Source organism: Rhincodon typus, chromosome 2, assembly GCF_021869965.1.
Source record: "Rhincodon typus isolate 14 chromosome 2, sRhiTyp1.1, whole genome shotgun sequence".
NCBI lineage: Eukaryota > Metazoa > Chordata > Chondrichthyes > Orectolobiformes > Rhincodontidae > Rhincodon > Rhincodon typus.
The window spans coordinates 80,710,394-80,724,683 of NC_063333.1; the positions used below are offsets into that span (position 1 = coordinate 80,710,394).

Consider the following 14,290-nt stretch of genomic DNA (forward strand, 5'->3'; position numbering starts at 1 on the left):
AGGGTCTCGACCCGAAACGTCAGCTTTCCTGCTCCTCCGATGCTGCTTGGCCTGCTGTGTTCATCCAGCTCTACACCATGTTATCTCAGATTCTCCAGCATCGGCAGTTCCTACTATCTTTGTTTTTTCCCTGTTGGCTTCATGAGGCTGTGTTTGAAGGGGATTCCTGTGGTCATTTTAAGTCACTGTTTCATTCCTTTGTAAAAGTATGTAAAAATCAGACCATGAAATTCATAAATCAATAGTTTAGATTGTATCACCATCAAGCCAAGAGCTAGGAACTAATTCGAATTTGAATATATAGTCCAGGGTGCCACATTCACTGTCACACTACACTACGTTAGTTCATAGTGACACAGCATAACATAGAAAAGGAAGCAAGACAGAACGAGTTCAACCACATGATGTCTCAACAGACTGAGATGTGGCTGGATGGCCTCCACCTAAATGCCAGGAGTACTAGAGGTGAGACAGAAGAGTTAAGGTATGGATTTACACATGGAACTATAATGTTGTTGCCGTCACTGAGAGATGGTTGAGGGAGGGACAAGGCTGGCAATTTGACATTCTGGGGTATAGGATCTTCAGGCAGGACAAGGGAGGGTGCAAAAGTAGATTTGGTGTCATAGTACTAGTTAGGGCATCAATTACTGTAGTTAGTAGGGGTGATATCCTGAAAGGATCATCAAATGAGACCTTATGGATAGAACTTAGGAATAAAAAGACAGCTGTCACATTGTCAGGATTTTATTATTGGTCTCCCAAACAGTCAGTGGTAGGAGCAGACATATAGTCAATTCACTTAGCCATGTAAAAATTATTAGTATGTATTAATGGAGGATTTCAGCTATTCCAATATTAATTGGGATAATCTTTGTATAAAGGGTTAAAAAGTGGCAGATTTCTTGAAATGTGTACAGGGGTATGTTTTAAGTCAACATGTAAATGATTCTACAAGGTCAGTGCAGTTCTAAACCTTATTCTGGGGAATGAAATCCAATGAGTGTGAGATGACAGTGGGAGCATTTTAGTGATAGTGGTCACAATACCCTATGTTATAAGCTTGTTATTGAAATGGAGAAAGGTTTGCAGAAAAAGGAATTGGATTGGTGCAAGGCAAATTTTGTTAACAAAAAGCAAGATATGGCCAAAGTAGACGGAGAACAGCTATTTCAGTGTAAATGTACAGCAGAATAGTGGGAGGTGTTCAAAAGACTACGTTAGGAGTACAGGCCCAACATGTTCCCTTCAGTGTGAAATGTAGGAGCAACAAACCCAGATAATCATTGATGTCTAGAAATATTCAGGACTGGATAAGATGGAAAAGAGGAATGTATAACAGATACAAAGGGAGCAAGGCCCGAGAGGAGTACAGAAAATGCAGGGTGTCTCTCAAGGACACAATAAGGGAAACAAAGAGGATTTATGCGAAAATGCTGGTAGGCAAGATTAGGGAGAACCCCAAGATATTGTGCAAGTATATTAAGGGGGAAGAGAATAGCCAGGGAAAGAGTAGGGTCAATTACGGACTAAGAGGGCAATCCGTGCATGAAGCCAGAAGACATTGGTAGAGTTTTAAATGAATACTTCACATCTATCTTTATTGCAGAAAAGCAGAATGCTGGTACAGAATTTGAGAAAATGGACTGGGCAGATTGATATCAGAAACTAGGAGGCTCTGGAGGATATGGCGGATTCAAAAATGGAAAAATCCCCAGGTCTGGGTGAGTTGTATCCCAGGATGCTGTGGGAGACAAGGGACAAAATTACCAAGTGACCTGAATTTTCAAATCGGCTCTAGCCACAGGGGAAGTGCCAGAGGACTGGAAGACAGCTTTTGTTGTTCCACTTCATGAGAAGGGCAGTAGATATAGAACAGGAAACTATAAGCCAATGAGTCTAGCGTCAGAGATAGAGAAACTATTGGAGAAAATAGTGAAGGAGTCAGTGAATTGCCATTTAGAAAGGCAAGATTTGATCAGAGATAGTCAGCATGGCTTTGTTAGGAGATCATGCCTAACAAATTTGGTGGAATTTTTCAAGAAGGTGACCAAATATTTGGATGAGGGTAGGGCAGTTGTTGTAGTTTATATGGATTTCAGCAGGGATTCGACAAGGTCCCACATGGGAAACTGATAAAGAAATTAAAAGCTCATGGGATCCTTAGCAGCTTGGCAAGTTGAATCCAAAATTGGCTCAGGAGACAGGGGGTGGTGGTAGAAGGGTGTTTGAGTGACTGGAGCCTGGAATGCAATGGCATCGCTTATTGTTTGTGATATTCATAAATGATGTAACTAAGAATATGGGGGGGGGGGTTTGATATGTAAGTTTATAGGTGTCACAAGGATTGGATGGATGGTTAATAGTGAGGAGAAAGGTATTAGGTTACAGAAGGATATAAACAGATCAGTCAGATGGCCAGATCAGTGGCAGATGGAATTTAACCCTGATAGAAATGAAATGATGCACTAGAAAAGAAACAAAAAACAGATGAGTACTCAATGATTAGCAACACACTAGGAAGCTCAGAGGAACAAAGGGTTTGTAACGTGCTTGTCCACAGATCCCTGAAGATGGCAAGACATGTTAAGAGGGTGATTAAGTAGACATACAGGAACTCGCCTTTGTCATGGAGCCATAGATTATAACAGCAGGGATGTTATGTTGGAGATATACAAAACTTTAGTGAGGCAACAGCTGGACTACTGCATGTAATTCTGGTCACAACAGTACAGGAAAGATGTGATTGCTCTGGAAGGAGTGCAGAATAGATTCACCAGGATGTTGCCTGGGATTGAGTATTTCAGCTATGAACAGAAGCTAGATAATCTCCTGAGATAACAGTGTGGAGCTGGAGGAACACAGCAGGCCAGGCAACATCGGAGGAGCAGGAAAGCTGATGTTTCGGGTCGGGACCCTTCTTCAGAAATGGGGCATTTCTGAAGAAGGGTCGCGACCTGAAACGTCAGCTTTCCTGTTCCTCCGATGCTACCTGGCCTGCTGTGTTCCTCCAGCTTTACACTGTGTTATCTCTGACTCTAGCATCAGCAGTTCTTACTATCTCTAGATAATCTCCTGTTGTTTTCTTTGGAACAGAGGAGGTTGAGGCAGGATCTAACAGAGGTGAGAACTGTCCTCTGTACTAAACTAAGTTGATAAGCAGAGGAGGGAAAATCAAGTGCATTCTTTTGCTCCTTCTGGTCCACGAGGAAGCTACTTTATTGAAAGAAAATCTCATCTTTCTGTATCTTATCTAATGATGGTTCGCGCTTTCTGGCAGGTTTTGCCTGGCTGGGTGACACTTTTGCTTCTTGATCAATCCTGAGGTTAAAAACCTAGTGTTCAATGTCATAATTGGATGCATGTTTAAAGGGGATCCTGTCACATAAGAGTAGATATCCTCATCATTGCAATCCTTTAAAATAAAGGCAGACAGTCGGGTCAGAGGTTAGGAATATTTAAGCACCCATTTTATTTTAACCTGCCATCTGCTTTTTTATATCATTTGGGGGCATGGGGCTGGAGGTGAATGCAGGAGTGACAGTGAAATTAAGATAGTATTGAAACAGCAGTCATACCTGAGAATAGTTTCAGATAAATAGTTGAAGTAAATAGGAATAAAAGTAGAGGAAAGCAATCACATGAAATTAGGGTTACAACAATTATAAAGACCAGCTGGAACATGGAAAGCCTTTTTCTACTATGATTTATATGTAATTCCATGTAAACGTATTTCTGTTCTGTACTTTTAGTTGTGATTTTTGTGTTTTATATTGGTTGGCATGTTCCTGCAAGAATGATATTGACCACATAGATGTACATTAAATGCAGTAAATAAATTCATATATAGGAATTGTTAACCCCCCGGAACACATTGGTAAGGGCTAAATACTGAAAAGATACAGTTCACAGATATATGTGGAAACCTGTATGTTTGTTTGAACTGATGTTAAACTTTAATGAGTTGAAACACTGAGTGATACAAGTGACCAGAATGTGAAATTAAACTTTTTTTTAAAACTTTTGATATTGGAAACATCAGTTAGTCAAATTCAGTGTAAAATAAAACTTCAATTCTAACCTTAGGGTGGCATGGTGGCTCAGTGGTTAGCACTGCTGCCTCACAGCACCAGTGACCGGGGTTCAATTCCACCCTCGGGAGACTGTATGTATGGAGTTTGCACATTCTCCCTGTGTCTGCATGGGTTTCCTCTGGGTGCTCCGGTTTCTTCCCACAGTCCAAAGATGTGCAGGTTAGGTGAATTGGCCATGCTAAATTGCTCCATAGTGCTCAGGGATGTGTGGATTAGGTGACTTATAGGGAGATGGGACTGGCTGGGATGCTTTGAAGGTCAGTGTGGACTTGTTGGGCCAAAGGGCCTGTTTCCACACTGTAGGGATTCTATGAAAACTACCCTAGTTTGCTAAAGTAACATTACAATTTTCTGCACAACCCTAATTTTGTGATCAGAGAGACCGTGCTAACATAAAGCCATTCTTTGCTGCACATACCGTAAAAGGGTTGAAGCAGCCAACACTAATGTATTTACATCTGTCAGGAGGGAAAAGTTTAATCGCATCCTTCACTAAGAGATTTTGAATTAAAGCTGTATGGCTGAGGCATTACCTTACAACATAAATATTAACTACAATGTAATGCCACAAGAAGGTACATTTTAAAAATATGAACAGTGCCCAACATACCACTATTCTTACTTTAGTAATTGAAATATACTGACCTATTTTCAATTATGAAAAATGGCAGTTAGTGGAAGATCATGTGCAGTGCTGCTTTCTTGCGTGAATGGCTGTCTGTTCTCCCTAATCTAGATCCAATTTGCATATCTGTGAAAAAAGCTAATTTAACTCTCTTCTATTCAGCTCCTCTCCCAAAGGTAATTGTAGCTCACCTACCATTAATCTATCTCAAACAGCTAATTCAGCAATGTCCTAGAATCAAACATACAGCTCCTTCAAAGAAAAACAAAAATGTTTCATTTATTTACTAAATAAATTTGTTGAATATTGAGGGGGTAATAAGGACTAACAAGACGAGGAAACATCACCATCGGCATGTTCTCATTGGGAAGCTTCAGCTCTATAACACTTTACAGAAAAGTCAAAAATACTAAACTTCCTAAGGTTTCATGAGTATCAATATAAACATGTTTCCATAGCCACATTTAGTTTTTATTTCATTTTTATTTAGTGAAATTTATCCACCTGTTATTAAATTGAGCAGTGAATTCCCTTGTACATAATGATTCAGGATTTTTCTTTCAAATACTTATAAATTGTAGAATCATGTGTCTTATAATTGACACAATGGCATAGAATAATTTTAGTAAAGAATCAGAATTATTTTAAAATTTTTGTGTAGCTTTACAAAGTACCACGGAATCCCTACAGTGCAGATAGAAGCCATTTAGCCCATTGAGTGTGCACTGATCCGCTGAAGAGCATCCCACTCAAACCCACGTTATCTCTATAAACCTGCAATTTCCATGGTTAATCCACCTAGCCTGCACATCCCAGGACACTAAGGGACAATTTAGCATGGCCCATTCACCTAAACTGCATATCTTTGGACTGTGGGAGAAAAGGGAAACACCTGGCAGAAGTGCATGCAGACATGGGGAAAATGTGCAAACTCTACACAGACAGTCACCTCAGGCTGGAATTGAACCCAGGTCCCTGACACTGTAAGACAGCAGTGCTAACCTCTGTGCCACCCCGATGTACTTATACATTCGCGTGTAAAGGAATTATGACAGAAACAGAAAATTTTGATTGATTAGGAAACAGTAATTTGATGTACAATCACTGCAAGTCAAAAAAGTGAATTTATAAATAAAACTATTGGACAATATTGTTTATTGGTCCTTAAATATTCAGGGAAATTCTGGTTGGCAACATCTAATCAGTGATGCACTACAGCGATCAATGATGGGGCAATTTATACAAATGACTCAAGTGAAGGACTGATGATTATGGTTGCTAAATTTGTCAATAACACAAAGTTAGACAGGAAAGGAAGCTGTGAAGAGGAAATAAGGAGACTACCAAGGGAAAGTAGACAGGATAGGTGAGTGATTTGACAAAGATCTGGAAAATGGAAAATAATGTGGGAAAATGTGAAATTGCCCATTTTGGCAAGAAGAATTAAAAACAAACATACCACCAAAATGGAGAAAGATTGCAGAGTTGAGATGCAGAGAGAACCAGAGTCGTAGGGTATACTTTGTCAAAGGTTAGCATGCAAGTGCAGCAAATGATTAAGAAAGCTAATAGGATGCTTTTGTTCATTCAGAAGAGATCGAATACAAAAGATGAGAGTCATCCTTCAGGTCATGTGATACTACATCTGGAGTACTGTGTATGATATTGGTCTCCTTATTTAAGGGAGGATGCAAATGTATTGGAAACAATTACTGATACTTGGAATTGGGTGGGTTATCTTATAACAAATGGTGTGACAGGCTAGGTTTATGTCAGCTGTTTAGACGGGTGAGAGGTGACTTGATGGAATTATATATGATCCCAAGGGGTCTTGACAGGATGCATGTAGGATGTTTCTTTCTGTGGTAGAATCTAGAACTGAAGTCACTGTTTCAACATAAAAGGGTTGTCCATTTAAAACAGCATTAAGGAGAACTTTTTTTTTTCAAATTGTGATTGTAAGACTTTAAAATTCTCTTCCCAATAAGGTTGTGGCAGCAGAGTCCTTTAATATTTTTAAAAGCAGAGATGGTTTCTTGTTAAGTGAGGGAGTGAAAGGTTAATGGGGGAAACGCAGGAATGTGGAATTGAGGCCACACCAGATCAGCCATGATTTTTTAAAATGGTAGAGTAGGCTTGAAGGGCAAAGTTTGTTTGAATCATGCAACATTAGCCACATGCTTAACATCTTGCCATATAAATTGTGTTATAGAGCTAAACATTTAGCAAATTGCATCATTCCATTTTTGTCAATTATCTTTTCCTAACAACCTGTTCAGAGATAACACCCGCACAGATAACTCTTCCACCATACATACACATATCTCTAGCAAAAAAAAAGGTCTCAGAGGTCCAAATAATCGGAGCAACTCAGCTGTTGATTCGCCCATGCAAGTTTGTGTGCAAGTGCTTTTTGAGATAAAGAAACAACCAAGGTCAGTGGTTCAGGAGTCACATAGAAGGGAATCCTGGATGCAGAATCAAAGCATCAGTGTCTTTACTTCTAGATCACCTGGCTGCCGAACAATATGACTTTTTTTGTGATGATGTTGGTACAGCTCAATTCAAAAATTGTGCTTAGTGCCACTCAAAGAAATAACAAGTGAGCTGTCATGCACACAAACACAACCATGGAGTGGGGCACATATTCCCTCAATAATCCTCTTTTTTTAAAAACACTCTTAACTGGTTCAATTCCTACATTTGTCACATAGTCTACCCTGATCTATTCATGTGCAGTTACTTAGAGTCATACAGCAATCCATGTCAAACATAATCCCAAACTAAACTAGTCCCACCTGCCTCCTCCTAGCCCATATCCCTCCAAACCTTTCCTGTTCATGTACTTATCCAAATATCTTTTAAAATGGTAACTGTACCTACATCCACCACTTCCTCAGGAAATTCATTCCATGTGACTACCCATCTCCATACCCATGACTTGGCACACATTACTGGTATAGTATTGGAATACTATTCTGAAATAAATCCATTTCCAATTCCATTCTGAAAGATGCAAATAGTAATAACTAATAGTTTGAAGAATATTAACAACTCTGGCCAGAAGTTTCATGCCAACTGCAAATCAAGTCCAGCCCAACTCTTGTGACTCCAGCAGTTATTTTCAATAAGAACTTTAGTAATGTGACAACTAATGAAGAAATATTAGAAAGAATTGAATTGATCGTGTTGCCTATCAGTTTCAGTGTGAATTTTTTTTTAAACAGCAAATATTCTAAAAGCCAACGGTAGAATTCTAAAAGTAAATGCTGTAGTCATTATCAGTAGTCGACACGCCCTACTGAAGAGGTGCTGTAAAATTACGTATGAATAAACATAATATTCATTGTGGATAGAGGTTGAGTTAAATGTGGAACCCACCTAATTAATTAAAGAAAGCACATTATCATCCAGATAGCCAAACATACATCTAGATGATTTTTGATACTTATTGCAGTACACAATTTTCTATGCTTAAAGCCCTTAAAGCATAGCAGAGGTGACATATAAATGTAATCGGTATAACATGAATTAAAATCAGGACTGTGCAGAAATATGTATAATAAAACAACATGGTCTAAAACTTAGGCAAAGTACTAGTCCGTTACAGCCACTGACAATGAAAACTGTTAGTATTTTCACAAAAATTTATTTGCAGAAGCTCCAATCTTCAAAATTCCCTCCACATCATTGACTGGCTGTTCAGTATTCAATGAAATGGTATTTTCAAATGTATCCAGGTTTTAGAGTTGCAATCATTAAAGATTGGATTAAAACAGCATCCCAGTGGCCCAAACTGATTTCCAGGAGTGTAAACATTTATATTTCCCTCAACCTCAGTCAAAATTGCACCTTCACCTTTCCACCTGAGCATAGTACAAAATTCCATTCCCCTGACATGTTATAATACTGTTGTCCCATATACACACACAATAGGAAAACATCATGCTCACACATTGTATATTCAGCCAATTTCTCCACACATTTTTTAGAAACTTCATCCATTCATCCTCCTCCTTGCATCATAAAATTGTCTCCAGCACCCCACATATGCATTACAAAAATGACTCTGCATCACAAAGGCATCAAATGAATGCCTGTGCTGGCTCTTTGGCAGAGTTATCCAACTAGTTCTACCATCTCACCCTTACCCCATTGTCTGGCATAATTTGCCCTTCAAATATTTATATAATTGCTTTCTGAATGTCACTTTTGAATCTATTCCAACAACCCTTTCAGGGAATGGATTCCAAATCACAGTAGCTTGCATTGTAATAAACTATTTCCTCATGCTGCCTTTGGTTCATGTGCCTCAATATTAAATCACCTTAAATCTGTGCCCTCTTGATACCAGGCATTTTGCTACTGGAAACTTTTATTACTCTACTTGAACTGTTCATGGTTTTGAATACCTCTACTAAATCTCACTGTAAAATTTCACTGCTAAGGAAACCAACCTTAGTTTCTCAATAGAATGGATTCTTCATTTCCGGTACAATTCTAGAAAATCTCTCCCACCTGGTCTCCAAGATCTTAATATCCTTCCCGAAACATGGTGACTAAAATTCAATACAACACCTCATTTGAAATCTAAACACTGTCCACAAAGACTTATTTAGTTTAACTTCCTTACTTTAGTACCTATATCTATTAACAATGCCATGGATTCGAAATGCTTTTCTGAAAGAAATAACCATTTCAACTATCACTTACAAAGATATGTGCACGACCAAAGACTTTCTGTTCTTAGCTTTGCTAGTAATGATCACATCCAATGAAGAGTTAATCAAAACTTTAAAACTGTATCTTTAAATTACTCCTCTCCATTCTTCCTACCAAAATGTATCATTTCACATTTCTCTGCATTGCATTCAATCTGCCTTGTGTTTGAAATAAAGTATTTCCATAGTCTATTACTACCACCCTCCTATCTATTTATTATATCCAGAGTTTCTGTCGTTATCAGACGTTGAAATTATGCCCCATAGATCCAAGGTCCATCTGGTCAACATTGTTCCTAAACATCAACACCTGGAGAACAACACATTAACCTACAGTAAAGATCTATTTCACCACCAGAGATTTCTGTTCTTTAGCCAATTTAGTATTCACACTACTACTATACCTTTCATCATATAGATATATATTTTAGAAACAGGGCTATTGTAATGTTTTTGGAAGTGTATACATACACACGCGCGCGCGCGCGCGCAACATTCAAATAACTCAACCAAGTTAACCAAAGACCATTATCCTTTAACAAATGCGTGTTGTCTTTTACTTATTAGCACATACTTTTCCAATCACTCAATGTTATCTAAAAAAAATTCTCATGGCTGAACTGTAATTAATGGGTTTATCACATAGGATATAATATTTGCAGCCCTTAGGTATCACCAACACAAAAGTACAATGAAATAACATCCAGAGCCTCTGCAATTTCATTTGCCTACTTTACAAAACTGCAACCACTCTGCACCTGCAGTACAAAATTTGCATCCACTCAGTATCTGCAACACAAAACCTCCTGTACCTGCATTACAAAACAACATCTGTGGTTTCCATTGATCTAAACCAGGATTTAAATGCCTCCTAAAAACTTTAGAGATTGCCATCACAAGCCTGAATCGAAAGAAATGCAACCCTGACGCTTCAAATACAGTGCACCAAAAACGCCCACCCGCCAAAAGCACACAAAGTGCCGCCTTTGTTTGCTTCCGCCCATCCTACCCTGATGTAGGGGGAGGGGGAAGGGCAAAACTAGGGCGGGGAACGCGTCCATACAGATTGCGCCAATCGCACATGCGTGACAGCCCAGCCATACGAGCTGAAGTCCTCGTCCCCGCCACCCAGCGAGTTTATCAGGAGAGAAACTACAACCCCCAGCATGCTCTGCGCACCGCCCCCGCCATTCCAGTCCCACGGCCACAGATCCAATCAGCTTGTGGATCGAGCTCGGAACGTTAAGTCTCCGGGTTCGTTGGTGCTGTCGCCGGGTTCGAGGTTCCGCCTCCTAGCTCCATTTCCGTCAATCAAGAGGAACCTGATTATTCCGTCCTACGCAAACAGCCATTCGTGGAAAGAAAGGGCCAGCCCTGCCTTGTTCTGCCTACATTTTGTATTGGCCTTATTTTTTTCCCTTCTTAAGCAATGCAGAATGAGTGGTACGTAACCCTCCCTCTATCCCTCCCTCCTTAAAAAAACAAGAGGGAAAAGGTCAATTTACCTTGGTGACAAGCTTTCTGCTAATTGATCAGCCTGACACCAAGAATCTACAGTAGTGAGTTGTCTTGAGACAACCCTCTTTTGGGTGTTACTTTGTATCCACTGGGTCGGGTTTCAAACCACGTTTCTGTTTTTTCCTCCCCTCCCTTCCTGGGGAATTGATGGGTTGATTGAGACAACTATGTGAAAGTAACGTGCAGTTCACAAAAAAATGAACTTATTTTATTACGATTATTTGTATTTTTTTGTTCACAGATCAAAAGGAGGAAAGTATGGCCACCCTAACTGAAGGAGGGAAACCTGGTGAATATTTGCAAATCAAAACATCAGGCTCACAGGTAATGGAAACTCCATTTTCAAATCCAGACTTCTAATATATGCTTGTAATAATTTATTTTTGTGTGTTTAGATGAAAATGCTTTCTGTGCTACAACTACTGCTGCTCCTGAACTAATGTTGCTAACCACTTGTCTCTGTTGCATTTGTACGTGAAGCCATTTTTCTCCCGCAGATCTCAGCAGCTACTTCCTGATGAAGCAAACTAGAAATGTACGCTTTTTAAATTTGTTGTAACGATCGAAATGCAACTGTTTTGTCGTTAATTGCTCTGTACTTCCTGAGTGAAGCCCCTTTTTTGTGCTAATGTAAATTCACACCCACTCTTTCCTTTCTAAACCCGCCCACTGTGTGTGTCTATGTGGGTAGGACACCCAGCCCTCTCCTCTCGCCCTCCTCGCAGCCACTTGCAGCAAGATCGGATCCCCGGGGCCGGCGGAAGGGGCGGCCGTCGCCGCCTCCACCGCGCTCCAGGGTGGTCAGCTCGTTATCGACCAGGGCTCGGGAGCGGTCCATCAGCAGCAGCAGCAGCAGCAACAACAACAACTCGAATTGGTCACCGCTCAGCTGTCGGGAAACGGCTGGCAGATCATCGCCGCCGGGCCCTCAACGACGAAAGAAGGCGCGGTTCAGCAGCAAGGGGCGTCGGCGGCCACGACCGGCGGCGAAGGAGAAGGCGGCGGCGACGGCGGAGGCGGCAGCAGCAGCAACAACAACGACGGAGGCGGCAATAACGGTACCAGCGGACAGGATGTCCCGGCCGGATCGCCCAACCGCATCCGGCCTATCGTGTCGGCGGCCGGTCAGTACAACGTGGTGCCGGTGCAGAGCCTCCCGAACACGGCCATGGTGGTGAGCGCGGGCTCCGGGGCGGTGGTGGCGGCCTCCTCCTCGTCGTCGTCTACCTCGTCCTCCGGCCTCCAGTACCAGGTGATCCCGGCGGCGGGGGCCGAGGGGCAGCAGCAGTCGATCCAGATCGTGTCGGCGGGGAGCCTGCTGGCCCCGCCGAGCCGGAGTTCCTCTCAGGCCGGGTCCCTGGCTAACACCGTGCCCATCCAGATCCGAGCGGCCGGTACCGGCAGCGGCGGCGGTGGCCTGTCCATCCCTCTGCAGTTACAGGGTGTTCACATTTCCGGAGCTCAGGCTCAGATGGTCGCCACGCTGCCCATTAATCTGGGAGGCGGCGTGACTCTGGCCGTGCCCATCAACAACATGGCGGCGGCCGGAGGAGGATCCATTCAGTTCGTCCAACCTTCCGGGGATGGCGGCCTCTCCAACGGCGGAGCTCAGGCCTTGTCCACGCCCATCTCCGGCGGAGCCTCGGCGGTGAACAACACGCCCGAATCTCCACCTCCCCAGGCTCCACCGGCCTCTTCTACAGCCAGCACCGCCTCCCCGTTGTCCGGAGGCACCGCCGCCGCCGCCGCCTCCTCCTTGCTCCAGCCCTCGGACGCCGTCTTCAGCGAGCCGGTGGGAACCGAAGAGGAGCCGCAGGCCTCCGCCGCCGCCGAAGGGGAGGGGGACGCCGCTCAGCCCAACGGCCTGCAGAACCTTCCAGAAGCGGGTCAGCAGCTCCAGCTGCCGTCTCCCCTCCAACAGCAGCAGATCGTCCAGGCGCAGATCCCGCAGCAACAGGCCGTCGCCACCATCCAAGGCCAGGCCCTGCAGGCTGTCCAGCCCCAGACCCTTCAGCTGTCCACGCTGCAGAATCCCACTCAGGTCATCATTCGCGCACCGAGCATCACACCGTCTGGGCAGATAAACTGGCAAACCATACAGCTGCAGAACATCCAGAACCTTTCAAATGTACAGATCCAGAATGCCCAACAACTGACTGTGACCCCAGTGTCTTCAAGTAACTCTGGTGAAACAGCGATTGCCCAAATTACCCCTGTAACTGTTACTGGTGGTACCATTAATCTAAGTGCTGCGCAACTTGCCTCTGTTCCTAACCTTCAAACAGTCAACATTGGCAGCTTGAGTTCAGGAGGACTTCAGGTGCAAGGAATACCAGTGGCCATCGCCAATCTAACAGGTATGCCTATATTTGTCAACTATTTTACATTTTAGATTACAAATATGTTTAAATTACTTAACATTGGCATGGTTTATATCAAGTATTTGTTTTTTTTTAAAAATCAAAATATCTACAAATTACTTGTCGAATATGTTGCACGTTGTATAAACTAAACTTGGAAGCTTTTGGCTTAGAGAAAGGGGAGTGGGGTGGGTGTTGGTGGTGGTTATGTATGGTGTAGGGGAATTGTGATTTCAAAAAGTGACCTTGTTTAGGACAGCTACAATTGTATGTGCAATTCACAATGAAATATAGGATTAGTTTATTCCTGAAATACTGAAGTTGAGTTTCTGTGAAGTCTTTGCTCTGAATTTACATTTTGCAGAAAATTTTTTCTATAATAGTGTTGGCAAAAGGAGTGTGTCAACCTTCGGGGAAGTAAGTTCCAAATAACCTGATCTTTTTTGTTTCTTGCATAGTGTTATTTTGTTCATTCAGATTTATACTTAGGCATTTAATTGCACTCTACCTGGTTAAAAAGGAGATAGTAGGAACTGCAGATGCTGGAAAATCTGAGATAACAAGGTGTAGAGCTGGATGAACACAGCAGGCCGAGCAGGAAGGCTGACGTTTCGGGCCGCAACGTCAGCCTTCCTGCTCCTATGATGCTGCTTGGTCTGCTGTGTTCATCCAGCTCTACACCTTATTATCTGTGGTTAAAAAGGAATTGCCTTATCAAAATATGCAGCAAAACATTTTTATGGGAACTGGGCTAAGCTATACATTTCCTTCTGTTGTATTAAGTCACGGATATGATGCTCTACAATACAACCTATACAAAATTATTTTCCCAACACTTGCACCTTTTTCAAGTTGAATCTTTCTACATCAGTAATGTTTTTATTCCTGTGAGCACGGCTGTTTGGATTGTACTTCAGAGATAGCTAGAACTGCAGATGCTGGAGCTGGAGGAACACAGCAGGCCAGGCAGCA

At 42.2% G+C, this 14,290-nt stretch overlaps 1 protein-coding gene across 2 annotated transcripts in view; it reads left to right on the forward strand.

Annotated features, from left to right (window-relative positions):
• The first annotated feature begins 10,538 nt into the window (after nucleotides 1-10,538).
• The window catches only part of sp4 (sp4 transcription factor), a 49,023-nt gene continuing 45,271 nt past the window's right edge, over nucleotides 10,539-14,290 (forward strand). Inside the window, exons 1-3 of one of the 2 annotated variants that reach the window (XM_020529430.2) lie at nucleotides 10,539-10,883; nucleotides 11,200-11,282; nucleotides 11,650-13,315. In XM_020529430.2, coding sequence (XP_020385019.1) covers nucleotides 10,607-10,883; nucleotides 11,200-11,282; nucleotides 11,650-13,315 — 2,026 coding nt within the window. In that variant the 5' untranslated portion in view covers nucleotides 10,539-10,606. Of the gene's footprint in view, nucleotides 10,884-10,965; nucleotides 11,000-11,199; nucleotides 11,283-11,649; nucleotides 13,316-14,290 lie in introns of those variants that run through there. The other variant, XM_020529431.2, reaches the window with a different exon arrangement.